The sequence below is a fragment of the Coffea eugenioides genome, chromosome 7, assembly GCF_003713205.1.
Source record: "Coffea eugenioides isolate CCC68of chromosome 7, Ceug_1.0, whole genome shotgun sequence".
Lineage (NCBI taxonomy): Eukaryota > Viridiplantae > Streptophyta > Magnoliopsida > Gentianales > Rubiaceae > Coffea > Coffea eugenioides.
In genome coordinates this window covers 13,660,749-13,687,880 of record NC_040041.1, presented here as the reverse complement: position 1 = coordinate 13,687,880, position 27,132 = coordinate 13,660,749, and the positions used below count along the sequence as shown (strand labels likewise).

The 27,132-nt window shown below is 39.5% G+C and overlaps 8 protein-coding genes across 8 annotated transcripts; all 8 read right to left on the bottom strand.

Annotated features, from left to right (window-relative positions):
* Positions 1 to 1,287: 1,287 nt before the first annotated feature.
* On the bottom strand, positions 1,288 to 2,763 carry LOC113776974 (protein ALP1-like). Its single transcript, XM_027322026.1, has 3 exons — positions 2,227 to 2,763; positions 1,904 to 2,135; positions 1,288 to 1,736 (listed from the first exon to the last, which is right to left on the bottom strand). The coding sequence occupies exons 1-3, from the start codon at positions 2,761 to 2,763 to the stop codon at positions 1,288 to 1,290; spliced, it is 1,218 nt and encodes a 405-aa protein (XP_027177827.1).
* A 1,548-nt stretch (positions 2,764 to 4,311) lies between these two features.
* Positions 4,312 to 5,527, bottom strand: LOC113776973. The gene is made up of 2 exons (XM_027322025.1): positions 5,249 to 5,527; positions 4,312 to 5,013 (listed from the first exon to the last, which is right to left on the bottom strand). Exons 1-2 carry the CDS (start codon positions 5,525 to 5,527, stop codon positions 4,312 to 4,314), a joined length of 981 nt encoding a protein of 326 aa, XP_027177826.1.
* Positions 5,528 to 8,143: 2,616 nt separating this feature from the next.
* Positions 8,144 to 9,619, bottom strand: LOC113776972 (protein ALP1-like). The gene is made up of 3 exons (XM_027322024.1): positions 9,083 to 9,619; positions 8,760 to 8,991; positions 8,144 to 8,592 (listed from the first exon to the last, which is right to left on the bottom strand). The coding sequence occupies exons 1-3, from the start codon at positions 9,617 to 9,619 to the stop codon at positions 8,144 to 8,146; spliced, it is 1,218 nt and encodes a 405-aa protein (XP_027177825.1).
* A 1,548-nt stretch (positions 9,620 to 11,167) lies between these two features.
* LOC113776971 lies at positions 11,168 to 12,383 on the bottom strand. The gene is made up of 2 exons (XM_027322023.1): positions 12,105 to 12,383; positions 11,168 to 11,869 (listed from the first exon to the last, which is right to left on the bottom strand). The coding sequence occupies exons 1-2, from the start codon at positions 12,381 to 12,383 to the stop codon at positions 11,168 to 11,170; spliced, it is 981 nt and encodes a 326-aa protein (XP_027177824.1).
* A 2,616-nt stretch (positions 12,384 to 14,999) lies between these two features.
* Positions 15,000 to 16,475, bottom strand: LOC113776970 (protein ALP1-like). Its single transcript, XM_027322022.1, has 3 exons — positions 15,939 to 16,475; positions 15,616 to 15,847; positions 15,000 to 15,448 (listed from the first exon to the last, which is right to left on the bottom strand). The coding sequence occupies exons 1-3, from the start codon at positions 16,473 to 16,475 to the stop codon at positions 15,000 to 15,002; spliced, it is 1,218 nt and encodes a 405-aa protein (XP_027177823.1).
* Positions 16,476 to 18,022: 1,547 nt separating this feature from the next.
* On the bottom strand, positions 18,023 to 19,238 carry LOC113776969. The gene is made up of 2 exons (XM_027322020.1): positions 18,960 to 19,238; positions 18,023 to 18,724 (listed from the first exon to the last, which is right to left on the bottom strand). The coding sequence occupies exons 1-2, from the start codon at positions 19,236 to 19,238 to the stop codon at positions 18,023 to 18,025; spliced, it is 981 nt and encodes a 326-aa protein (XP_027177821.1).
* Positions 19,239 to 21,854: 2,616 nt separating this feature from the next.
* On the bottom strand, positions 21,855 to 23,330 carry LOC113776968 (protein ALP1-like). Its single transcript, XM_027322019.1, has 3 exons — positions 22,794 to 23,330; positions 22,471 to 22,702; positions 21,855 to 22,303 (listed from the first exon to the last, which is right to left on the bottom strand). Exons 1-3 carry the CDS (start codon positions 23,328 to 23,330, stop codon positions 21,855 to 21,857), a joined length of 1,218 nt encoding a protein of 405 aa, XP_027177820.1.
* A 1,545-nt stretch (positions 23,331 to 24,875) lies between these two features.
* Positions 24,876 to 26,088, bottom strand: LOC113776967. Its single transcript, XM_027322018.1, has 2 exons — positions 25,810 to 26,088; positions 24,876 to 25,574 (listed from the first exon to the last, which is right to left on the bottom strand). Exons 1-2 carry the CDS (start codon positions 26,086 to 26,088, stop codon positions 24,876 to 24,878), a joined length of 978 nt encoding a protein of 325 aa, XP_027177819.1.
* Positions 26,089 to 27,132: the final 1,044 nt, after the last annotated feature.

Genomic DNA, 27,132 nt, shown 5'->3' with positions numbered 1-27,132 from the left:
TTGCAAAAACCTTCCCTGAGATTTTTGACATTTGCACTAACCTCCCCTGTGGTTTGAAAAATTACACTGACCTCCCTTGAGGTTACTAATCCTTTGCAAATTCAGTCCAAACGATTAAAATATTGTTTTAGGGAGTGAAATTAGAATTTTTTACCAAATTTGTCCTTTGTACTACATATTCAATGAATGACAAAATACTACAAATCAATTAACAATTAATAAACTTTAAGGAGTATAGTTTATAGGCAAATATGCATCACCTATTTAAAGTACCGGCTCTTTATGGGTATTTTACTTTCAAACATTTAATTTAATACAAATATTTAAGCTCAAATACATATTTGTATTTACTTTCAAATATTTAATTTTTGTTAAATACAAAACTATCAATCTCTGTTCCGTAAAAATATTAATATAACACTTTTTCAATTTTAGTTACAAACATTTGTAGGCTGCGTTTGGATTCCCTGTTTTTGGGGCTGTTTTTGAAAAACAATACTGTAGCAGTTTTTTAAAAATACGCATTGTCGTTTGGATTGTTGTTTTTGAAAAACTCTTACTTTTTGAAAAACACATGCGTTTGGATTGAGCTGTTTTTGAAAAACAGCTTCGTTTGGATTAGGTGTTTTTTTGGGATTTTTTTAAAATAAAACTTTACTGTAGCAGAGTTTTTAGAGCATATTTTGGATTGGGTGGTGGAAAATATTTTGAAATATTTAAGAATAGAAAAGTTTTTAGAAAATATTTTGAGATACATTCTTGAAAATTTTTTTAAAAAAACGGAACTAATTTTTTGATTACCTTTTATAGTACTTTTTAAAAAATTTTAATGTATTTCAAAAACTAGTTTATGTGTAACACCCCCAAAACAGGGGATCTAAGGGTCCAAATGTGTAATTGGCCAATACGTTCGCTATGTTTGCAAAATAATGGCCATTAAATTATGTCCCCTCCCGCAATTTCCTAAAGTAGTTGGCAAAGTTTAAACCAAATTTTGCACTGTAAAAAATGTGCCTAGAACTTAACTCGGTCATGACTTATTCGTACGTCACCATTCACAAACTCACGTGAACTAAACCGGCAAACTCAATACTTACTGAGGTTGTAGAGCAAAGTATGAGTCCCCAAATATAATACAAAGGTGCAAATCCCTGGACAAGCAATAACACAATTAACTGGAGCCAAATTAAAAGTAATCCCTCATTCACCAGGAACGTGAATTAAACATTTAAGTACAAATCGGAAGCTGATTTAACACACTTTTGGTCCTAGGCCAAGCACTAGAGTCTAGTTATTAGCATTCACATACATGTGCGCCGCCATTGCCCGCCGATCTTCATTCCAGTTATCTATGCCCTGCTGCGACATATCGATAGGTTGACCCATCTGCACTTGTTCCCCTGCTATGTGTGCATCTGCAAAGGCACCATTGATCGCTTCTTCATTGAAGTACTCATCATTCGGCACATAATCGCGCATAAAATTGTGAAGAGCACAACATGGAAGCACAATATTATTTTGCGTTGCTATCAGGTAGTTCTGCATTGGACCTTTGAGTATTGGAAATCGCTTCTTAAGAACTCCAAATGTACGCTCAATAATATTCCTAACTGATGCATGTCGCCTATTGAACAGCGCTTTAGTTGCTCGCTCATGAGGTGTGCCCCGTGCACCCCTAAACGGAGCCATAAACCCCGGCATATTTCTGTAGGCAGCATCTACTGCATAATATTTTCCTGTTGATTTAATGATAGGTTTCATGTTATAGCCCCTACTCATTTATTACGGAAACAAATGCTGTAAATAATCTGTCAAATACATAAGAGACTATTTCCTACTGCCTTGTATTATAAAAGTAATTCGTTACCAGACATATTCTAAAAAGGCATTTCAATTAAATTACCTTGCGGTGGCATTGGAAATCCTGAGGCCGGATCAAGCAAGGTCTCTTGGAGAATTCTGGCATCATGAGCACTACCCTCCCAGCCGACCCGAACAAAGACAAACCGCATATCATGATCGCAGGCAGCAAGTATATTCTGGGATAAGTCGCCATGCCGATTTCTGAACCTCTCTCTTACCTCTGCTCTGCACCAAGCGGATACGTGGGTCCCATCTAAAGCTCCCACACAATCCTATATAAGTGAAATAAGTTTGGCTATAAGTTTCACATGCTCGCAGAAACCTACATGAAAGTGCATGTCCAACTAAAAATGAGATACATACTCGGAACCACGGCATGAGCAAACCATTGTTCAAGATCCGAGGATGCGTGTCATCGACGTTTCTTGGCCTAACGAGATCACGACCTAGCCGAACCAAAGCTCGTAAGACACGACGAACGTGTCGATCAATCGTCTCCGTTGAGTGCTGGAACCGCTCGGCTAACACCCGGTGCCGCTCATCATGGCTCAGGCACATTAGGGTTAAAGCAACGGATTCATGTACCCCCACTCTTTGAGAAGGATATGCATGCCAGTAACCCCGATTAAGCAATAAATCGCACAACAAAAGGAATTGAGGAACATCCAAGCGCATATTCTGAATAATTCGGTCTTCATGTCCGTTAATAATCTCAAGCACATAATCTCTCCCTGACAGCGCGCTATCTCGTACTCTTCGTCTTCTTGGGACCTGCTGATGTGTATCCTGGAAAAAGAACATGAAACCCAATAATACGACGTACATAAGGATGTTGTCGAGCTCCTCATCATCTAGCTCGTCATCCAGTTGACCTCCTTGAATGTGCCCATCGTTGTCCATCTTCGCACAGCAACAACTTTGAACTCTGAAATTGGCCAAGTGATTGAAGAACATGAAACCCTATTCTAGTAGTACAAGTGAAATATTATCAACCAAGAAATAATAACCTCAATTGATGACGAGATTCCAAGAAATAATTTTAAAGAAACAAACATCCAAGCATTATATATGACTAATAACACGAAAACATTAGGTTGATATCCTCAATATAATGCAAAAACGGTGTAACTATGAATACTAAAAGAGGAAATAAGCACTTAATTCCTCGTATGTTAACTCACAACCTCATTTAAAGGTTGATATCCATGTAAACCAATTGAGTCAATTGGTGAAATCCCCAACAAATTCTACTAAATAAGTTCAACCCATTATTATAAACACTCACAAATAAATTAATAGCAATATCCTCAATATGAAGAAAAAAATAGACAAAACCCTATGCCTAAAATAACCTGAAATATTCTTAATCATAGATTAAACAAGTGAAATAATTAAACAAGTTCAACCATTTATTACAAAGTGTCAAAAGTGCAATAAGTAAATCTCCTAACAAGTTTATTTTATATATAAGTTCACTTAATAATTATAAACACTCACAGGCACATTTGGGGAACGCCAATAATATAATGGATCCAAAAAATGTCAACTATCCTTGTACACAGGTGAAATAATTAAACAAGTTCAACCATTTCATATAAAGACTCACAAGTTGAATAAGTAAATATCGTACAGTGTGTAGCAAACAAGTTCAAATATTATTTTGAAAATAACTGAATAAGGAGTTTATTTTAGCAGACATTAACCTAGCTATCTGAGAAAATAACTGTGAGTAATTAATACTAGAAAACACGAAAACCTGCCAATTTATATGCCAACTATGAGTACACAAACTATTAGCCATTGCACTTTTACGGGGCCACAATTGATATTTAGTGAACATCAGCCAATATTGCTATCCCCAGCACAAGTAAATTATGTAAACATTCCCTGAATGGCACAAGGATAAAATGATAACAGGCCCCGGTGTGAATGTGATAACAGAAAAACCCAAAGAATAGATATTAAATGATGCCAATAAAATTAATTTAGGAACATGGCTCCCTAATATATACGGCATTGCACTATTTCCTAACAACCAATACTGAGAAGCACTACTGCAACCAATATTGAGAAGCACACTCAAATTATTTAACACACGATGGTCCCTGAACATGCAGATGGTATTCAGAAATAACCGGAACCAGCTCCAAATGTTAAAAAATATACTAACAAAGATGACCATCGGCTCACAAGAAAATGTAGCGGCAACTCCTGTCACACAAAATGAAAATCCTTGCACCATTCCCAACAAATAATAGTTTGTAAACAATTCAACCAACATTTATAAACGCAACCAAATAAATTATCCGAAATTTTTGTAACCTCAACTTCATCTCACAAGAAAAAAAAAAAAAAACTAAATTGGGTCCACGGTACAGTAAAGAAATGAATAACACAGGCCAATGTCAACTCCAACTACATAAATCCGCACGAATAGATCAAATCCATTTATGGCATGGGGAAAACTAAGACGAAGGCTGCCGCAATAGTTTTGGGCTGGATTGAACGAGATGCTAAGGGGGGGGGGAGGAAGCCTCGATGTCTGACAAAGGCAAGGCGGTCCTCGTCGTCCGCGCATAAGAACCAAATGAGACGCTCATGCCGATTCCTTAGCAGATCAGCCATCTGGAAGCGCACACTTCGGTCCAAATTCAGACTGCTCAAAGTGGCCAAAGCAGCCACCAGCTCCTCGTCTTCATCAACTGGAGCCTTATTGCTCTTAGCAGGAGAAGAGACCGAACCGGAGATCCCAGAGCTCCCTTTACCGCTCAATCGTGTCTCGATGCTGTCTAAAACCCGGACGTATTTCTGGAATTGGGGGGAGGACGGCGCAAAGAATGACTCAGTTGACATGTCCCCCGATTTGCGCTTCTTAACCTTCTCTTTCCCTTTGCCCTTCGTAACCTTCTCTTTCCCTTTCCGGGTCACAGGAACGGCATCTCCTCCATCTGATGAATCGACATCCACAACCCCATTGCCCCTACCTCTGCTCGCAGCGTGTTCCATTTCCAATTCATCGCCCGAATTGAGGGGCGATACTCCAAAGCCGGCGCTAAAATCCCCAGTAGCCCCCTGATTCATGAAGACTTCTTCAAGCAAATGGAAGACCAGACAGCACCGGTTCCTAAATCTATTGTATCCCTGGTTGACCTACAAAAGAACAAAACAGGTTTTAAAAATAAGCAAAAGCCCAATTAACAATTTAACACAACAGCTGTTAGGAAGAAACAACTTTTACAAATAACTAAGGCAAATTCCACAGCTGAACAATACATACAACTAATAATGGTCAAAAAACCTACCAAAATTCTATAAACCAAGCTTATAAAAGAAAATATATAACGATAACAGCGTATAAGCTAAAGGATAGGACTAAGTATTATACCTGAAGTAGATGACTCCATCGCTCATCATCCATCATGAAGGTGAAGTTGGTTGAGTCCCAGCCCATACCAGTGCCACGCTTCTTGAACGAAATGTAAAGCCTAGTTAAGTTCTGAAGCGCATAGTACTTCGACCGAATAGTATCGCGGGAGAATGAAACCCCGAAAGTCTCAGTGAGCATCCTAGTAATCTGAGGGACAACGTGGCTCCCGATGGTCTGTGATGATATTTCCCCATTCCTATGCATGTTCAGAAGCTGTTCAGCAATGGCAGTTTCCATCTTCGGCGTGAAATTGATACGTTCCTTAGGACCTTTTGGTTTGGGCATCTTTGTTTTCTTTAGGAAAGTCAAAACCAGAAAACAGGCTTAGGGTCGCCTTAATTGAGGGGAAATTAGATACAATCTAAGCCAATATTGGGACAGCATCTACAGAAATTTTTCACCTAGTCAGTTATAACTCACCTTGAAGTAGTTTTGTTATACAATGACGCAAATCGTTTTCTCCCGTAGCCGAATATAAAGAACAACGGTTAGCACCCCTAGTCGTTTGCAAAGCTGTAAATAAGGCAAGTTAAAAAGCCGAGCACTACAGCTGTTTGTGATCAGAATTTTTAATAATTAATTGTCACAATAGTTGGGCCTTACCCTTCGAAGCACTCCGAGTCACAGGGGGCATCACAATCCTAAAAATTTGTACAAGGTACTTTTTAAAATGCTATTACCAGGCTTTACGCATAAAATGTTCACAAAATATCATCCATTTTAATGTACCAAGCAAATAAAACAGTTCCAAAATAGAAAGTGAAATTCAGGTCAGGTTATCATATTATGGGACAAAACTCTCACAGGTCCAAAACAGCTTCACATAAGAACTAGAGACTAATTTCGAATAAGGCCAGCTTATGTTGCATTCAAAACCAAATGAGTCACAGCTAAAAGGTCCTCAATTTGCAACCGCTGCGTAGGACTAATTAAAATTTCGCGAGCCCACCCAATAAAACTTCACTAATTAAGAAAGGCAGCTCAAGTACAACAACAACAGCCGCTGTAAATAATCGATATTCCACCAGCTTGGCCCAGCATATCACAGGGGCCATATAATTTCAGTAATCCAATTGCAATAACTAGTTAGAAAAATAGCAGTGGTGCTTCATATGTAAATCTCCCAACTGATCAAATTTCTTACACAAAATTAAAGTGTAGGAACAAATACCCTATTCACAGATAACAGGCATTAATATACGGATCAATTTAAGCTAACAGCTCACAAACTTATCAACTATCTAATACTTGGAAGGCAATTAGGTTGATATTCATTTAGTTAACACGATGCATATATAGCATGAGTTGCTACTAAAATATCTCCTATGCACACTAGAAATGGGCAAGTGCAGACAAGCTAAATATTTTTTTCTGGGATACGTTGGTATACGCCCCCTGTGTCCTGACTAATCTCAAGCACAAAAAGTATATGCGGGGAAGAGAATTGAAAGCAAATAAATGGTGAAGATGCCAGTGTGAATTGCAAAAATCAGTTCCAAACCGGAACTGAAGAAAATTACTCCCAAAATTACCGTAGATTTGGGGAGATTAAACGAAGCCGGTTTCAAAATAGGTATTCCATTCTGTCTACCATATACTATCAGCACAATGGTAGTTCAGAGCCCCCAAAACATGCCGGTTTCAAAATTGATTTAAGTACTGTAGCCCTATTAAGTGAACAGTTCAAAATTAATTAGGGCCCAATCAAGTGAACAGGTCAACCAACCTCAACGGCGCAACGTTCTGAGCAGCGGCGGAAACTTCACTCTCCTTCGCTGAGCAAGTAGAATCGCGATCGAAACGCCAAATCCAAGCTGATTACCAAGCTGATTACGCTAGTTCGGTACTTCTGATAGAAGTTCCTGTCGCTTCTCGTTCCTTTTTGCGTTGCGGATACTCAGCTCCTTGGTCACTGGTTTGCAAAAACAGCCTTCGATAAGCTGCTGATGTGCTCTTGGACAAGCTAGGTTCTTGCCTTTTCTAGCTGCGCGCCACCAAACATCCACGGATTAGAAGCATATGAGCTCTTAACTGGAGGTGATTTGTGTCCGAATGCGGTCCTCGGTTGTTGCTGTAGTGAAGAGGAAAGTGAAGAAGGGAATGTTGTAGGTGAGGTGATTGGAGGAACGGGACTTGTTTTAACATTTTGGGCTGCTAAACGGTACCGTATGGATTCAGCGGGACTGTAGCATTTTAAATACAACCTGTTGACCATCGTTTGTATATTGACTACAAAAACTGTTTTTGGTAAAAACAGTGGAACCAAACGCAGCCGAAATATTTAAGAATAGAAAAGTTTTTAGAAAATATTTTGAGATACATTCTTGAAAATTTTTTAAAAAAAACGGAACTAATTTTTGCTTTTACCTTTTATAGTACTTTTTAAAAATTTTTAATGTATTTCAAAAACTAGTTTATGTGTAACACCCCCAAAACAGGGGATCTAAGGGTCCAAATGTGTAATTGGCCAATACGTTCGCTATGTTTGCAAAATAATGGCCATTAAATTATGTCCCCTCCCGCAATTTCCTAAAGTAGTTGGCAAAGTTTAAACCAAATTTTGCACTGTAAAAAATGTGCCTAGAACTTAACTCGGTCATGACTTATTCGTACGTCACCATTCACAAACTCACGTGAACTAAACCGGCAAACTCAATACTTACTGAGGTTGTAGAGCAAAGTATGAGTCCCCAAATATAATACAAAGGTGCAAATCCCTGGACAAGCAATAACACAATTAACTGGAGCCAAATTAAAAGTAATCCCTCATTCACCAGGAACGTGAATTAAACATTTAAGTACAAATCGGAAGCTGATTTAACACACTTTTGGTCCTAGGCCAAGCACTAGAGTCTAGTTATTAGCATTCACATACATGTGCGCCGCCATTGCCCGCCGATCTTCATTCCAGTTATCTATGCCCTGCTGCGACATATCGATAGGTTGACCCATCTGCACTTGTTCCCCTGCTATGTGTGCATCTGCAAAGGCACCATTGATCGCTTCTTCATTGAAGTACTCATCATTCGGCACATAATCGCGCATAAAATTGTGAAGAGCACAACATGGAAGCACAATATTATTTTGCGTTGCTATCAGGTAGTTCTGCATTGGACCTTTGAGTATTGGAAATCGCTTCTTAAGAACTCCAAATGTACGCTCAATAATATTCCTAACTGATGCATGTCGCCTATTGAACAGCGCTTTAGCTGCTCGCTCATGAGGTGTGCCACGTGCACCCCTAAACGGAGCCATAAACCCCGGCATATTTCTGTAGGCAGCATCTACTGCATAATATTTTCCTGTTGATTTAATGATAGGTTTCATGTTATAGCCCCTACTCATTTATTACGGAAACAAATGCTGTAAATAATCTGTCAAATACATAAGAGACTATTTCCTACTGCCTTGTATTATAAAAGTAATTCGTTACCAGACATATTCTAAAAAGGCATTTCAATTAAATTACCTTGCGGTGGCATTGGAAATCCTGAGGCCGGATCAAGCAAGGTCTCTTGGAGAATTCTGGCATCATGAGCACTACCCTCCCAGCCGACCCGAACAAAGACAAACCGCATATCATGATCGCAGGCAGCAAGTATATTCTGGGATAAGTCGCCATGCCGATTTCTGAACCTCTCTCTTACCTCTGCTCTGCACCAAGCGGATACGTGGGTCCCATCTAAAGCTCCCACACAATCCTATATAAGTGAAATAAGTTTGGCTATAAGTTTCACATGCTCGCAGAAACCTACATGAAAGTGCATGTCCAACTAAAAATGAGATACATACTCGGAACCACGGCATGAGCAAACCATTGTTCAAGATCCGAGGATGCGTGTCATCGACGTTTCTTGGCCTAACGAGATCACGACCTAGCCGAACCAAAGCTCGTAAGACACGACGAACGTGTCGATCAATCGTCTCCGTTGAGTGCTGGAACCGCTCGGCTAACACCCGGTGCCGCTCATCATGGCTCAGGCACATTAGGGTTAAAGCAACGGATTCATGTACCCCCACTCTTTGAGAAGGATATGCATGCCAGTAACCCCGATTAAGCAATAAATCGCACAACAAAAGGAATTGAGGAACATCCAAGCGCATATTCTGAATAATTCGGTCTTCATGTCCGTTAATAATCTCAAGCACATAATCTCTCCCTGACAGCGCGCTATCTCGTACTCTTCGTCTTCTTGGGACCTGCTGATGTGTATCCTGGAAAAAGAACATGAAACCCAATAATACGACGTACATAAGGATGTTGTCGAGCTCCTCATCATCTAGCTCGTCATCCAGTTGACCTCCTTGAATGTGCCCATCGTTGTCCATCTTCGCACAGCAACAACTTTGAACTCTGAAATTGGCCAAGTGATTGAAGAACATGAAACCCTATTCTAGTAGTACAAGTGAAATATTATCAACCAAGAAATAATAACCTCAATTGATGACGAGATTCCAAGAAATAATTTTAAAGAAACAAACATCCAAGCATTATATATGACTAATAACACGAAAACATTAGGTTGATATCCTCAATATAATGCAAAAACGGTGTAACTATGAATACTAAAAGAGGAAATAAGCACTTAATTCCTCGTATGTTAACTCACAACCTCATTTAAAGGTTGATATCCATGTAAACCAATTGAGTCAATTGGTGAAATCCCCAACAAATTCTACTAAATAAGTTCAACCCATTATTATAAACACTCACAAATAAATTAATAGCAATATCCTCAATATGAAGAAAAAAATAGACAAAACCCTATGCCTAAAATAACCTGAAATATTCTTAATCATAGATTAAACAAGTGAAATAATTAAACAAGTTCAACCATTTATTACAAAGTGTCAAAAGTGCAATAAGTAAATCTCCTAACAAGTTTATTTTATATATAAGTTCACTTAATAATTATAAACACTCACAGGCACATTTGGGGAACGCCAATAATATAATGGATCCAAAAAATGTCAACTATCCTTGTACACAGGTGAAATAATTAAACAAGTTCAACCATTTCATATAAAGACTCACAAGTTGAATAAGTAAATATCGTACAGTGTGTAGCAAACAAGTTCAAATATTATTTTGAAAATAACTGAATAAGGAGTTTATTTTAGCAGACATTAACCTAGCTATCTGAGAAAATAACTGTGAGTAATTAATACTAGAAAACACGAAAACCTGCCAATTTATATGCCAACTATGAGTACACAAACTATTAGCCATTGCACTTTTACGGGGCCACAATTGATATTTAGTGAACATCAGCCAATATTGCTATCCCCAGCACAAGTAAATTATGTAAACATTCCCTGAATGGCACAAGGATAAAATGATAACAGGCCCCGGTGTGAATGTGATAACAGAAAAACCCAAAGAATAGATATTAAATGATGCCAATAAAATTAATTTAGGAACATGGCTCCCTAATATATACGGCATTGCACTATTTCCTAACAACCAATACTGAGAAGCACTACTGCAACCAATATTGAGAAGCACACTCAAATTATTTAACACACGATGGTCCCTGAACATGCAGATGGTATTCAGAAATAACCGGAACCAGCTCCAAATGTTAAAAAATATACTAACAAAGATGACCATCGGCTCACAAGAAAATGTAGCGGCAACTCCTGTCACACAAAATGAAAATCCTTGCACCATTCCCAACAAATAATAGTTTGTAAACAATTCAACCAACATTTATAAACGCAACCAAATAAATTATCCGAAATTTTTGTAACCTCAACTTCATCTCACAAGAAAAAAAAAAAAAAACTAAATTGGGTCCACGGTACAGTAAAGAAATGAATAACACAGGCCAATGTCAACTCCAACTACATAAATCCGCACGAATAGATCAAATCCATTTATGGCATGGGGAAAACTAAGACGAAGGCTGCCGCAATAGTTTTGGGCTGGATTGAACGAGATGCTAAGGGGGGGGGGAGGAAGCCTCGATGTCTGACAAAGGCAAGGCGGTCCTCGTCGTCCGCGCATAAGAACCAAATGAGACGCTCATGCCGATTCCTTAGCAGATCAGCCATCTGGAAGCGCACACTTCGGTCCAAATTCAGACTGCTCAAAGTGGCCAAAGCAGCCACCAGCTCCTCGTCTTCATCAACTGGAGCCTTATTGCTCTTAGCAGGAGAAGAGACCGAACCGGAGATCCCAGAGCTCCCTTTACCGCTCAATCGTGTCTCGATGCTGTCTAAAACCCGGACGTATTTCTGGAATTGGGGGGAGGACGGCGCAAAGAATGACTCAGTTGACATGTCCCCCGATTTGCGCTTCTTAACCTTCTCTTTCCCTTTGCCCTTCGTAACCTTCTCTTTCCCTTTCCGGGTCACAGGAACGGCATCTCCTCCATCTGATGAATCGACATCCACAACCCCATTGCCCCTACCTCTGCTCGCAGCGTGTTCCATTTCCAATTCATCGCCCGAATTGAGGGGCGATACTCCAAAGCCGGCGCTAAAATCCCCAGTAGCCCCCTGATTCATGAAGACTTCTTCAAGCAAATGGAAGACCAGACAGCACCGATTCCTAAATCTATTGTATCCCTGGTTGACCTACAAAAGAACAAAACAGGTTTTAAAAATAAGCAAAAGCCCAATTAACAATTTAACACAACAGCTGTTAGGAAGAAACAACTTTTACAAATAACTAAGGCAAATTCCACAGCTGAACAATACATACAACTAATAATGGTCAAAAAACCTACCAAAATTCTATAAACCAAGCTTATAAAAGAAAATATATAACGATAACAGCGTATAAGCTAAAGGATAGGACTAAGTATTATACCTGAAGTAGATGACTCCATCGCTCATCATCCATCATGAAGGTGAAGTTGGTTGAGTCCCAGCCCATACCAGTGCCACGCTTCTTGAACGAAATGTAAAGCCTAGTTAAGTTCTGAAGCGCATAGTACTTCGACCGAATAGTATCGCGGGAGAATGAAACCCCGAAAGTCTCAGTGAGCATCCTAGTAATCTGAGGGACAACGTGGCTCCCGATGGTCTGTGATGATATTTCCCCATTCCTATGCATGTTCAGAAGCTGTTCAGCAATGGCAGTTTCCATCTTCGGCGTGAAATTGATACGTTCCTTAGGACCTTTTGGTTTGGGCATCTTTGTTTTCTTTAGGAAAGTCAAAACCAGAAAACAGGCTTAGGGTCGCCTTAATTGAGGGGAAATTAGATACAATCTAAGCCAATATTGGGACAGCATCTACAGAAATTTTTCACCTAGTCAGTTATAACTCACCTTGAAGTAGTTTTGTTATACAATGACGCAAATCGTTTTCTCCCGTAGCCGAATATAAAGAACAACGGTTAGCACCCCTAGTCGTTTGCAAAGCTGTAAATAAGGCAAGTTAAAAAGCCGAGCACTACAGCTGTTTGTGATCAGAATTTTTAATAATTAATTGTCACAATAGTTGGGCCTTACCCTTCGAAGCACTCCGAGTCACAGGGGGCATCACAATCCTAAAAATTTGTACAAGGTACTTTTTAAAATGCTATTACCAGGCTTTACGCATAAAATGTTCACAAAATATCATCCATTTTAATGTACCAAGCAAATAAAACAGTTCCAAAATAGAAAGTGAAATTCAGGTCAGGTTATCATATTATGGGACAAAACTCTCACAGGTCCAAAACAGCTTCACATAAGAACTAGAGACTAATTTCGAATAAGGCCAGCTTATGTTGCATTCAAAACCAAATGAGTCACAGCTAAAAGGTCCTCAATTTGCAACCGCTGCGTAGGACTAATTAAAATTTCGCGAGCCCACCCAATAAAACTTCACTAATTAAGAAAGGCAGCTCAAGTACAACAACAACAGCCGCTGTAAATAATCGATATTCCACCAGCTTGGCCCAGCATATCACAGGGGCCATATAATTTCAGTAATCCAATTGCAATAACTAGTTAGAAAAATAGCAGTGGTGCTTCATATGTAAATCTCCCAACTGATCAAATTTCTTACACAAAATTAAAGTGTAGGAACAAATACCCTATTCACAGATAACAGGCATTAATATACGGATCAATTTAAGCTAACAGCTCACAAACTTATCAACTATCTAATACTTGGAAGGCAATTAGGTTGATATTCATTTAGTTAACACGATGCATATATAGCATGAGTTGCTACTAAAATATCTCCTATGCACACTAGAAATGGGCAAGTGCAGACAAGCTAAATATTTTTTTCTGGGATACGTTGGTATACGTCCCCTGTGTCCTGACTAATCTCAAGCACAAAAAGTATATGCGGGGAAGAGAATTGAAAGCAAATAAATGGTGAAGATGCCAGTGTGAATTGCAAAAATCAGTTCCAAACCGGAACTGAAGAAAATTACTCCCAAAATTACCGTAGATTTGGGGAGATTAAACGAAGCCGGTTTCAAAATAGGTATTCCATTCTGTCTACCATATACTATCAGCACAATGGTAGTTCAGAGCCCCCAAAACATGCCGGTTTCAAAATTGATTTAAGTACTGTAGCCCTATTAAGTGAACATTTCAAAATTAATTAGGGCCCAATCAAGTGAACAGGTCAACCAACCTCAACGGCGCAACGTTCTGAGCAGCGGCGGAAACTTCACTCTCCTTCGCTGAGCAAGTAGAATCGCGATCGAAACGCCAAATCCAAGCTGATTACCAAGCTGATTACGCTAGTTCGGTACTTCTGATAGAAGTTCCTGTCGCTTCTCGTTCCTTTTTGCGTTGCGGATACTCAGCTCCTTGGTCACTGGTTTGCAAAAACAGCCTTCGATAAGCTGCTGATGTGCTCTTGGACAAGCTAGGTTCTTGCCTTTTCTAGCTGCGCGCCACCAAACATCCACGGATTAGAAGCATATGAGCTCTTAACTGGAGGTGATTTGTGTCCGAATGCGGTCCTCGGTTGTTGCTGTAGTGAAGAGGAAAGTGAAGAAGGGAATGTTGTAGGTGAGGTGATTGGAGGAACGGGACTTGTTTTAACATTTTGGGCTGCTAAACGGTACCGTATGGATTCAGCGGGACTGTAGCATTTTAAATACAACCTGTTGACCATCGTTTGTATATTGACTACAAAAACTGTTTTTGGTAAAAACAGTGGAACCAAACGCAGCCGAAATATTTAAGAATAGAAAAGTTTTTAGAAAATATTTTGAGATACATTCTTGAAAATTTTTTAAAAAAAACGGAACTAATTTTTGCTTTTACCTTTTATAGTACTTTTTAAAAATTTTTAATGTATTTCAAAAACTAGTTTATGTGTAACACCCCCAAAACAGGGGATCTAAGGGTCCAAATGTGTAATTGGCCAATACGTTCGCTATGTTTGCAAAATAATGGCCATTAAATTATGTCCCCTCCCGCAATTTCCTAAAGTAGTTGGCAAAGTTTAAACCAAATTTTGCACTGTAAAAAATGTGCCTAGAACTTAACTCGGTCATGACTTATTCGTACGTCACCATTCACAAACTCACGTGAACTAAACCGGCAAACTCAATACTTACTGAGGTTGTAGAGCAAAGTATGAGTCCCCAAATATAATACAAAGGTGCAAATCCCTGGACAAGCAATAACACAATTAACTGGAGCCAAATTAAAAGTAATCCCTCATTCACCAGGAACGTGAATTAAACATTTAAGTACAAATCGGAAGCTGATTTAACACACTTTTGGTCCTAGGCCAAGCACTAGAGTCTAGTTATTAGCATTCACATACATGTGCGCCGCCATTGCCCGCCGATCTTCATTCCAGTTATCTATGCCCTGCTGCGACATATCGATAGGTTGACCCATCTGCACTTGTTCCCCTGCTATGTGTGCATCTGCAAAGGCACCATTGATCGCTTCTTCATTGAAGTACTCATCATTCGGCACATAATCGCGCATAAAATTGTGAAGAGCACAACATGGAAGCACAATATTATTTTGCGTTGCTATCAGGTAGTTCTGCATTGGACCTTTGAGTATTGGAAATCGCTTCTTAAGAACTCCAAATGTACGCTCAATAATATTCCTAACTGATGCATGTCGCCTATTGAACAGCGCTTTAGCTGCTCGCTCATGAGGTGTGCCACGTGCACCCCTAAACGGAGCCATAAACCCCGGCATATTTCTGTAGGCAGCATCTACTGCATAATATTTTCCTGTTGATTTAATGATAGGTTTCATGTTATAGCCCCTACTCATTTATTACGGAAACAAATGCTGTAAATAATCTGTCAAATACATAAGAGACTATTTCCTACTGCCTTGTATTATAAAAGTAATTCGTTACCAGACATATTCTAAAAAGGCATTTCAATTAAATTACCTTGCGGTGGCATTGGAAATCCTGAGGCCGGATCAAGCAAGGTCTCTTGGAGAATTCTGGCATCATGAGCACTACCCTCCCAGCCGACCCGAACAAAGACAAACCGCATATCATGATCGCAGGCAGCAAGTATATTCTGGGATAAGTCGCCATGCCGATTTCTGAACCTCTCTCTTACCTCTGCTCTGCACCAAGCGGATACGTGGGTCCCATCTAAAGCTCCCACACAATCCTATATAAGTGAAATAAGTTTGGCTATAAGTTTCACATGCTCGCAGAAACCTACATGAAAGTGCATGTCCAACTAAAAATGAGATACATACTCGGAACCACGGCATGAGCAAACCATTGTTCAAGATCCGAGGATGCGTGTCATCGACGTTTCTTGGCCTAACGAGATCACGACCTAGCCGAACCAAAGCTCGTAAGACACGACGAACGTGTCGATCAATCGTCTCCGTTGAGTGCTGGAACCGCTCGGCTAACACCCGGTGCCGCTCATCATGGCTCAGGCACATTAGGGTTAAAGCAACGGATTCATGTACCCCCACTCTTTGAGAAGGATATGCATGCCAGTAACCCCGATTAAGCAATAAATCGCACAACAAAAGGAATTGAGGAACATCCAAGCGCATATTCTGAATAATTCGGTCTTCATGTCCGTTAATAATCTCAAGCACATAATCTCTCCCTGACAGCGCGCTATCTCGTACTCTTCGTCTTCTTGGGACCTGCTGATGTGTATCCTGGAAAAAGAACATGAAACCCAATAATACGACGTACATAAGGATGTTGTCGAGCTCCTCATCATCTAGCTCGTCATCCAGTTGACCTCCTTGAATGTGCCCATCGTTGTCCATCTTCGCACAGCAACAACTTTGAACTCTGAAATTGGCCAAGTGATTGAAGAACATGAAACCCTATTCTAGTAGTACAAGTGAAATATTATCAACCAAGAAATAATAACCTCAATTGATGACGAGATTCCAAGAAATAATTTTAAAGAAACAAACATCCAAGCATTATATATGACTAATAACACGAAAACATTAGGTTGATATCCTCAATATAATGCAAAAACGGTGTAACTATGAATACTAAAAGAGGAAATAAGCACTTAATTCCTCGTATGTTAACTCACAACCTCATTTAAAGGTTGATATCCATGTAAACCAATTGAGTCAATTGGTGAAATCCCCAACAAATTCTACTAAATAAGTTCAACCCATTATTATAAACACTCACAAATAAATTAATAGCAATATCCTCAATATGAAGAAAAAAATAGACAAAACCCTATGCCTAAAATAACCTGAAATATTCTTAATCATAGATTAAACAAGTGAAATAATTAAACAAGTTCAACCATTTATTACAAAGTGTCAAAAGTGCAATAAGTAAATCTCCTAACAAGTTTATTTTATATATAAGTTCACTTAATAATTATAAACACTCACAGGCACATTTGGGGAACGCCAATAATATAATGGATCCAAAAAATGTCAACTATCCTTGTACACAGGTGAAATAATTAAACAAGTTCAACCATTTCATATAAAGACTCACAAGTTGAATAAGTAAATATCGTACAGTGTGTAGCAAACAAGTTCAAATATTATTTTGAAAATAACTGAATAAGGAGTTTATTTTAGCAGACATTAACCTAGCTATCTGAGAAAATAACTGTGAGTAATTAATACTAGAAAACACGAAAACCTGCCAATTTATATGCCAACTATGAGTACACAAACTATTAGCCATTGCACTTTTACGGGGCCACAATTGATATTTAGTGAACATCAGCCAATATTGCTATCCCCAGCACAAGTAAATTATGTAAACATTCCCTGAATGGCACAAGGATAAAATGATAACAGGCCCCGGTGTGAATGTGATAACAGAAAAACCCAAAGAATAGATATTAAATGATGCCAATAAAATTAATTTAGGAACATGGCTCCCTAATATATACGGCATTGCACTATTTCCTAACAACCAATACTGAGAAGCACTACTGCAACCAATATTGAGAAGCACACTCAAATTATTTAACACACGATGGTCCCTGAACATGCAGATGGTATTCAGAAATAACCGGAACCAGCTCCAAATGTTAAAAAATATACTAACAAAGATGACCATCGGCTCACAAGAAAATGTAGCGGCAACTCCTGTCACACAAAATGAAAATCCTTGCACCATTCCCAACAAATAATAGTTTGTAAACAATTCAACCAACATTTATAAACGCAACCAAATAAATTATCCGAAATTTTTGTAACCTCAACTTCATCTCACAAGAAAAAAAAAAAAAACTAAATTGGGTCCACGGTACAGTAAAGAAATGAATAACACAGGCCAATGTCAACTCCAACTACATAAATCCGCACGAATAGATCAAATCCATTTATGGCATGGGGAAAACTAAGACGAAGGCTGCCGCAATAGTTTTGGGCTGGATTGAACGAGATGCTAAGGGGGGGGGGAGGAAGCCTCGATGTCTGACAAAGGCAAGGCGGTCCTCGTCGTCCGCGCATAAGAACCAAATGAGACGCTCATGCCGATTCCTTAGCAGATCAGCCATCTGGAAGCGCACACTTCGGTCCAAATTCAGACTGCTCAAAGTGGCCAAAGCAGCCACCAGCTCCTCGTCTTCATCAACTGGAGCCTTATTGCTCTTAGCAGGAGAAGAGACCGAACCGGAGATCCCAGAGCTCCCTTTACCGCTCAATCGTGTCTCGATGCTGTCTAAAACCCGGACGTATTTCTGGAATTGGGGGGAGGACGGCGCAAAGAATGACTCAGTTGACATGTCCCCCGATTTGCGCTTCTTAACCTTCTCTTTCCCTTTGCCCTTCGTAACCTTCTCTTTCCCTTTCCGGGTCACAGGAACGGCATCTCCTCCATCTGATGAATCGACATCCACAACCCCATTGCCCCTACCTCTGCTCGCAGCGTGTTCCATTTCCAATTCATCGCCCGAATTGAGGGGCGATACTCCAAAGCCGGCGCTAAAATCCCCAGTAGCCCCCTGATTCATGAAGACTTCTTCAAGCAAATGGAAGACCAGACAGCACCGATTCCTAAATCTATTGTATCCCTGGTTGACCTACAAAAGAACAAAACAGGTTTTAAAAATAAGCAAAAGCCCAATTAACAATTTAACACAACAGCTGTTAGGAAGAAACAACTTTTACAAATAACTAAGGCAAATTCCACAGCTGAACAATACATACAACTAATAATGGTCAAAAAACCTACCAAAATTCTATAAACCAAGCTTATAAAAGAAAATATATAACGATAACAGCGTATAAGCTAAAGGATAGGACTAAGTATTATACCTGAAGTAGATGACTCCATCGCTCATCATCCATCATGAAGGTGAAGTTGGTTGAGTCCCAGCCCATACCAGTGCCACGCTTCTTGAACGAAATGTAAAGCCTAGTTAAGTTCTGAAGCGCATAGTACTTCGACCGAATAGTATCGCGGGAGAATGAAACCCCGAAAGTCTCAGTGAGCATCCTAGTAATCTGAGGGACAACGTGGCTCCCGATGGTCTGTGATGATATTTCCCCATTCCTATGCATGTTCAGAAGCTGTTCAGCAATGGCAGTTTCCATCTTCGGCGTGAAATTGATACGTTCCTTAGGACCTTTTGGTTTGGGCATCTTTGTTTTCTTTAGGAAAGTCAAAACCAGAAAACAGGCTTAGGGTCGCCTTAATTGAGGGGAAATTAGATACAATCTAAGCCAATATTGGGACAGCATCTACAGAAATTTTTCACCTAGTCAGTTATAACTCACCTTGAAGTAGTTTTGTTATACAATGACGCAAATCGTTTTCTCCCGTAGCCGAATATAAAGAACAACGGTTAGCACCCCTAGTCGTTTGCAAAGCTGTAAATAAGGCAAGTTAAAAAGCCGAGCACTACAGCTGTTTGTGATCAGAATTTTTAATAATTAATTGTCACAATAGTTGGGCCTTACCCTTCGAAGCACTCCGAGTCACAGGGGGCATCACAATCCTAAAAATTTGTACAAGGTACTTTTTAAAATGCTATTACCAGGCTTTACGCATAAAATGTTCACAAAATATCATCCATTTTAATGTACCAAGCAAATAAAACAGTTCCAAAATAGAAAGTGAAATTCAGGTCAGGTTATCATATTATGGGACAAAACTCTCACAGGTCCAAAACAGCTTCACATAAGAACTAGAGACTAATTTCGAATAAGGCCAGCTTATGTTGCATTCAAAACCAAATGAGTCACAGCTAAAAGGTCCTCAATTTGCAACCGCTGCGTAGGACTAATTAAAATTTCGCGAGCCCACCCAATAAAACTTCACTAATTAAGAAAGGCAGCTCAAGTACAACAACAACAGCCGCTGTAAATAATCGATATTCCACCAGCTTGGCCCAGCATATCACAGGGGCCATATAATTTCAGTAATCCAATTGCAATAACTAGTTAGAAAAATAGCAGTGGTGCTTCATATGTAAATCTCCCAACTGATCAAATTTCTTACACAAAATTAAAGTGTAGGAACAAATACCCTATTCACAGATAACAGGCATTAATATACGGATCAATTTAAGCTAACAGCTCACAAACTTATCAACTATCTAATACTTGGAAGGCAATTAGGTTGATATTCATTTAGTTAACACGATGCATATATAGCATGAGTTGCTACTAAAATATCTCCTATGCACACTAGAAATGGGCAAGTGCAGACAAGCTAAATATTTTTTTCTGGGATACGTTGGTATACGCCCCCTGTGTCCTGACTAATCTCAAGCACAAAAAGTATATGCGGGGAAGAGAATTGAAAGCAAATAAATGGTGAAGATGCCAGTGTGAATTGCAAAAATCAGTTCCAAACCGGAACTGAAGAAAATTACTCCCAAAATTACCGTAGATTTGGGGAGATTAAACGAAGCCGGTTTCAAAATAGGTATTCCATTCTGTCTACCATATACTATCAGCACAATGGTAGTTCAGAGCCCCCAAAACATGCCGGTTTCAAAATTGATTTAAGTACTGTAGCCCTATTAAGTGAACAGTTCAAAATTAATTAGGGCCCAATCAAGTGAACAGGTCAACCAACCTCAACGGCGCAACGTTCTGAGCAGCGGCGGAAACTTCACTCTCCTTCGCTGAGCAAGTAGAATCGCGATCGAAACGCCAAATCCAAGCTGATTACCAAGCTGATTACGCTAGTTCGGTACTTCTGATAGAAGTTCCTGTCGCTTCTCGTTCCTTTTTGCGTTGCGGATACTCAGCTCCTTGGTCACTGGTTTGCAAAAACAGCCTTCGATAAGCTGCTGATGTGCTCTTGGACAAGCTAGGTTCTTGCCTTTTCTAGCTGCGCGCCACCAAACATCCACGGATTAGAAGCATATGAGCTCTTAACTGGAGGTGATTTGTGTCCGAATGCGGTCCTCGGTTGTTGCTGTAGTGAAGAGGAAAGTGAAGAAGGGAATGTTGTAGGTGAGGTGATTGGAGGAACGGGACTTGTTTTAACATTTTGGGCTGCTAAACGGTACCGTATGGATTCAGCGGGACTGTAGCATTTTAAATACAACCTGTTGACCATCGTTTGTATATTGACTACAAAAACTGTTTTTGGTAAAAACAGTGGAACCAAACGCAGCCGAAATATTTAAGAATAGAAAAGTTTTTAGAAAATATTTTGAGATACATTCTTGAAAATTTTTTAAAAAAAACGGAACTAATTTTTGCTTTTACCTTTTATAGTACTTTTTAAAAATTTTTAATGTATTTCAAAAACTAGTTTATGTGTAACACCCCCAAAACAGGGGATCTAAGGGTCCAAATGTGTAATTGGCCAATACGTTCGCTATGTTTGCAAAATAATGGCCATTAAATTATGTCCCCTCCCGCAATTTCCTAAAGTAGTTGGCAAAGTTTAAACCAAATTTTGCACTGTAAAAAATGTGCCTAGAACTTAACTCGGTCATGACTTATTCGTACGTCACCATTCACAAACTCACGTGAACTAAACCGGCAAACTCAATACTTACTGAGGTTGTAGAGCAAAGTATGAGTCCCCAAATATAATACAAAGGTGCAAATCCCTGGACAAGCAATAACACAATTAACTGGAGCCAAATTAAAAGTAATCCCTCATTCACCAGGAACGTGAATTAAACATTTAAGTACAAATCGGAAGCTGATTTAACACACTTTTGGTCCTAGGCCAAGCACTAGAGTCTAGTTATTAGCATTCACATACATGTGCGCCGCCATTGCCCGCCGATCTTCATTCCAGTTATCTATGCCCTGCTGCGACATATCGATAGGTTGACCCATCTGCACTTGTTCCCCTGCTATGTGTGCATCTGCAAAGGCACCATTGATCGCTTCTTCATTGAAGTACTCATCATTCGGCACATAATCGCGCATAAAATTGTGAAGAGCACAACATGGAAGCACAATATTATTTTGCGTTGCTATCAGGTAGTTCTGCATTGGACCTTTGAGTATTGGAAATCGCTTCTTAAGAACTCCAAATGTACGCTCAATAATATTCCTAACTGATGCATGTCGCCTATTGAACAGCGCTTTAGCTGCTCGCTCATGAGGTGTGCCACGTGCACCCCTAAACGGAGCCATAAACCCCGGCATATTTCTGTAGGCAGCATCTACTGCATAATATTTTCCTGTTGATTTAATGATAGGTTTCATGTTATAGCCCCTACTCATTTATTACGGAAACAAATGCTGTAAATAATCTGTCAAATACATAAGAGACTATTTCCTACTGCCTTGTATTATAAAAGTAATTCGTTACCAGACATATTCTAAAAAGGCATTTCAATTAAATTACCTTGCGGTGGCATTGGAAATCCTGAGGCCGGATCAAGCAAGGTCTCTTGGAGAATTCTGGCATCATGAGCACTACCCTCCCAGCCGACCCGAACAAAGACAAACCGCATATCATGATCGCAGGCAGCAAGTATATTCTGGGATAAGTCGCCATGCCGATTTCTGAACCTCTCTCTTACCTCTGCTCTGCACCAAGCGGATACGTGGGTCCCATCTAAAGCTCCCACACAATCCTATATAAGTGAAATAAGTTTGGCTATAAGTTTCACATGCTCGCAGAAACCTACATGAAAGTGCATGTCCAACTAAAAATGAGATACATACTCGGAACCACGGCATGAGCAAACCATTGTTCAAGATCCGAGGATGCGTGTCATCGACGTTTCTTGGCCTAACGAGATCACGACCTAGCCGAACCAAAGCTCGTAAGACACGACGAACGTGTCGATCAATCGTCTCCGTTGAGTGCTGGAACCGCTCGGCTAACACCCGGTGCCGCTCATCATGGCTCAGGCACATTAGGGTTAAAGCAACGGATTCATGTACCCCCACTCTTTGAGAAGGATATGCATGCCAGTAACCCCGATTAAGCAATAAATCGCACAACAAAAGGAATTGAGGAACATCCAAGCGCATATTCTGAATAATTCGGTCTTCATGTCCGTTAATAATCTCAAGCACATAATCTCTCCCTGACAGCGCGCTATCTCGTACTCTTCGTCTTCTTGGGACCTGCTGATGTGTATCCTGGAAAAAGAACATGAAACCCAATAATACGACGTACATAAGGATGTTGTCGAGCTCCTCATCATCTAGCTCGTCATCCAGTTGACCTCCTTGAATGTGCCCATCGTTGTCCATCTTCGCACAGCAACAACTTTGAACTCTGAAATTGGCCAAGTGATTGAAGAACATGAAACCCTATTCTAGTAGTACAAGTGAAATATTATCAACCAAGAAATAATAACCTCAATTGATGACGAGATTCCAAGAAATAATTTTAAAGAAACAAACATACAAGCATTATATATGACTAATAACACGAAAACATTAGGTTGATATCCTCAATATAATGCAAAAACGGTGTAACTATGAATACTAAAAGAGGAAATAAGCACTTAATTCCTCGTATGTTAACTCACAACCTCATTTAAAGGTTGATATCCATGTAAACCAATTGAGTCAATTGGTGAAATCCCCAACAAATTCTACTAAATAAGTTCAACCCATTATTATAAACACTCACAAATAAATTAATAGCAATATCCTCAATATGAAGAAAAAAATAGACAAAACCCTATGCCTAAAATAACCTGAAATATTCTTAATCATAGATTAAACAAGTGAAATAATTAAACAAGTTCAACCATTTATTACAAAGTGTCAAAAGTGCAATAAGTAAATCTCCTAACAAGTTTATTTTATATATAAGTTCACTTAATAATTATAAACACTCACAGGCACATTTGGGGAACGCCAATAATATAATGGATCCAAAAAATGTCAACTATCCTTGTACACAGGTGAAATAATTAAACAAGTTCAACCATTTCATATAAAGACTCACAAGTTGAATAAGTAAATATCGTACAGTGTGTAGCAAACAAGTTCAAATATTATTTTGAAAATAACTGAATAAGGAGTTTATTTTAGCAGACATTAACCTAGCTATCTGAGAAAATAACTGTGAGTAATTAATACTAGAAAACACGAAAACCTGCCAATTTATATGCCAACTATGAGTACACAAACTATTAGCCATTGCACTTTTACGGGGCCACAATTGATATTTAGTGAACATCAGCCAATATTGCTATCCCCAGCACAAGTAAATTATGTAAACATTCCCTGAATGGCACAAGGATAAAATGATAACAGGCCCCGGTGTGAATGTGATAACAGAAAAACCCAAAGAATAGATATTAAATGATGCCAATAAAATTAATTTAGGAACATGGCTCCCTAATATATACGGCATTGCACTATTTCCTAACAACCAATACTGAGAAGCACTACTGCAACCAATATTGAGAAGCACACTCAAATTATTTAACACACGATGGTCCCTGAACATGCAGATGGTATTCAGAAATAACCGGAACCAGCTCCAAATGTTAAAAAATATACTAACAAAGATGACCATCGGCTCACAAGAAAATGTAGCGGCAACTCCTGTCACACAAAATGAAAATCCTTGCACCATTCCCAACAAATAATAGTTTGTAAACAATTCAACCAACATTTATAAACGCAACCAAATAAATTATCCGAAATTTTTGTAACCTCAACTTCATCTCACAAGAAAAAAAAAATCCTAAATTGGGTCCACGGTACAGTAAAGAAATGAATAACACAGGCCAATGTCAACTCCAACTACATAAATCCGCACGAATAGATCAAATCCATTTAAGGCATGGGGAAAACTAAGACGAAGGCTGCCGCAATAGTTTTGGGCTGGATTGAACGAGATGCTAAGGGGGGGAGGAAGCCTCGATGTCTGACAAAGGCAAGGCGGTCCTCGTCGTCCGCGCATAAGAACCAAATGAGACGCTCATGCCGATTCCTTAGCAGATCAGCCATCTGGAAGCGCACACTTCGGTCCAAATTCAGACTGCTCAAAGTGGCCAAAGCAGCCACCAGCTCCTCGTCTTCATCAACTGGAGCCTTATTGCTCTTAGCAGGAGAAGAGACCGAACCGGAGATCCCAGAGCTCCCTTTACCGCTCAATCGTGTCTCGATGCTGTCTAAAACCCGGACGTATTTCTGGAATTGGGGGGAGGACGGCGCAAAGAATGACTCAGTTGACATGTCCCCCGATTTGCGCTTCTTAACCTTCTCTTTCCCTTTGCCCTTCGTAACCTTCTCTTTCCCTTTCCGGGTCACAGGAACGGCATCTCCTCCATCTGATGAATCGACATCCACAACCCCATTGCCCCTACCTCTGCTCGCAGCGTGTTCCATTTCCAATTCATCGCCCGAATTGAGGGGCGATACTCCAAAGCCGGCGCTAAAATCCCCAGTAGCCCCCTGATTCATGAAGACTTCTTCAAGCAAATGGAAGACCAGACAGCACCGATTCCTAAATCTATTGTATCCCTGGTTGACCTACAAAAGAACAAAACAGGTTTTAAAAATAAGCAAAAGCCCAATTAACAATTTAACACAACAGCTGTTAGGAAGAAACAACTTTTACAAATAACTAAGGCAAATTCCACAGCTGAACAATACATACAACTAATAATGGTCAAAAAACCTACCAAAATTCTATAAACCAAGCTTATAAAAGAAAATATATAACGATAACAGCGTATAAGCTAAAGGATAGGACTAAGTATTATACCTGAAGTAGATGACTCCATCGCTCATCATCCATCATGAAGGTGAAGTTGGTTGAGTCCCAGCCCATACCAGTGCCACGCTTCTTGAACGAAATGTAAAGCCTAGTTAAGTTCTGAAGCGCATAGTACTTCGACCGAATAGTATCGCGGGAGAATGAAACCCCGAAAGTCTCAGTGAGCATCCTAGTAATCTGAGGGACAACGTGGCTCCCGATGGTCTGTGATGATATTTCCCCATTCCTATGCATGTTCAGAAGCTGTTCAGCAATGGCAGTTTCCATCTTCGGCGTGAAATTGATACGTTCCTTAGGACCTTTTGGTTTGGGCATCTTTGTTTTCTTTAGGAAAGTCAAAACCAGAAAACAGGCTTAGGGTCGCCTTAATTGAGGGGAAATTAGATACAATCTAAGCCAATATTGGGACAGCATCTACAGAAATTTTTCACCTAGTCAGTTATAACTCACCTTGAAGTAGTTTTGTTATACAATGACGCAAATCGTTTTCTCCCGTAGCCGAATATAAAGAACAACGGTTAGCACCCCTAGTCGTTTGCAAAGCTGTAAATAAGGCAAGTTAAAAAGCCGAGCACTACAGCTGTTTGTGATCAGAATTTTTAATAATTAATTGTCACAATAGTTGGGCCTTACCCTTCGAAGCACTCCGAGTCACAGGGGGCATCACAATCCTAAAAATTTGTACAAGGTACTTTTTAAAATGCTATTACCAGGCTTTACGCATAAAATGTTCACAAAATATCATCCATTTTAATGTACCAAGCAAATAAAACAGTTCCAAAATAGAAAGTGAAATTCAGGTCAGGTTATCATATTATGGGACAAAACTCTCACAGGTCCAAAACAGCTTCACATAAGAACTAGAGACTAATTTCGAATAAGGCCAGCTTATGTTGCATTCAAAACCAAATGAGTCACAGCTAAAAGGTCCTCAATTTGCAACCGCTGCGTAGGACTAATTAAAATTTCGCGAGCCCACCCAATAAAACTTCACTAATTAAGAAAGGCAGCTCAAGTACAACAACAACAGCCGCTGTAAATAATCGATATTCCACCAGCTTGGCCCAGCATATCACAGGGGCCATATAATTTCAGTAATCCAATTGCAATAACTAGTTAGAAAAATAGCAGTGGTGCTTCATATGTAAATCTCCCAACTGATCAAATTTCTTACACAAAATTAAAGTGTAGGAACAAATACCCTATTCACAGATAACAGGCATTAATATACGGATCAATTTAAGCTAACAGCTCACAAACTTATCAACTATCTAATACTTGGAAGGCAATTAGGTTGATATTCATTTAGTT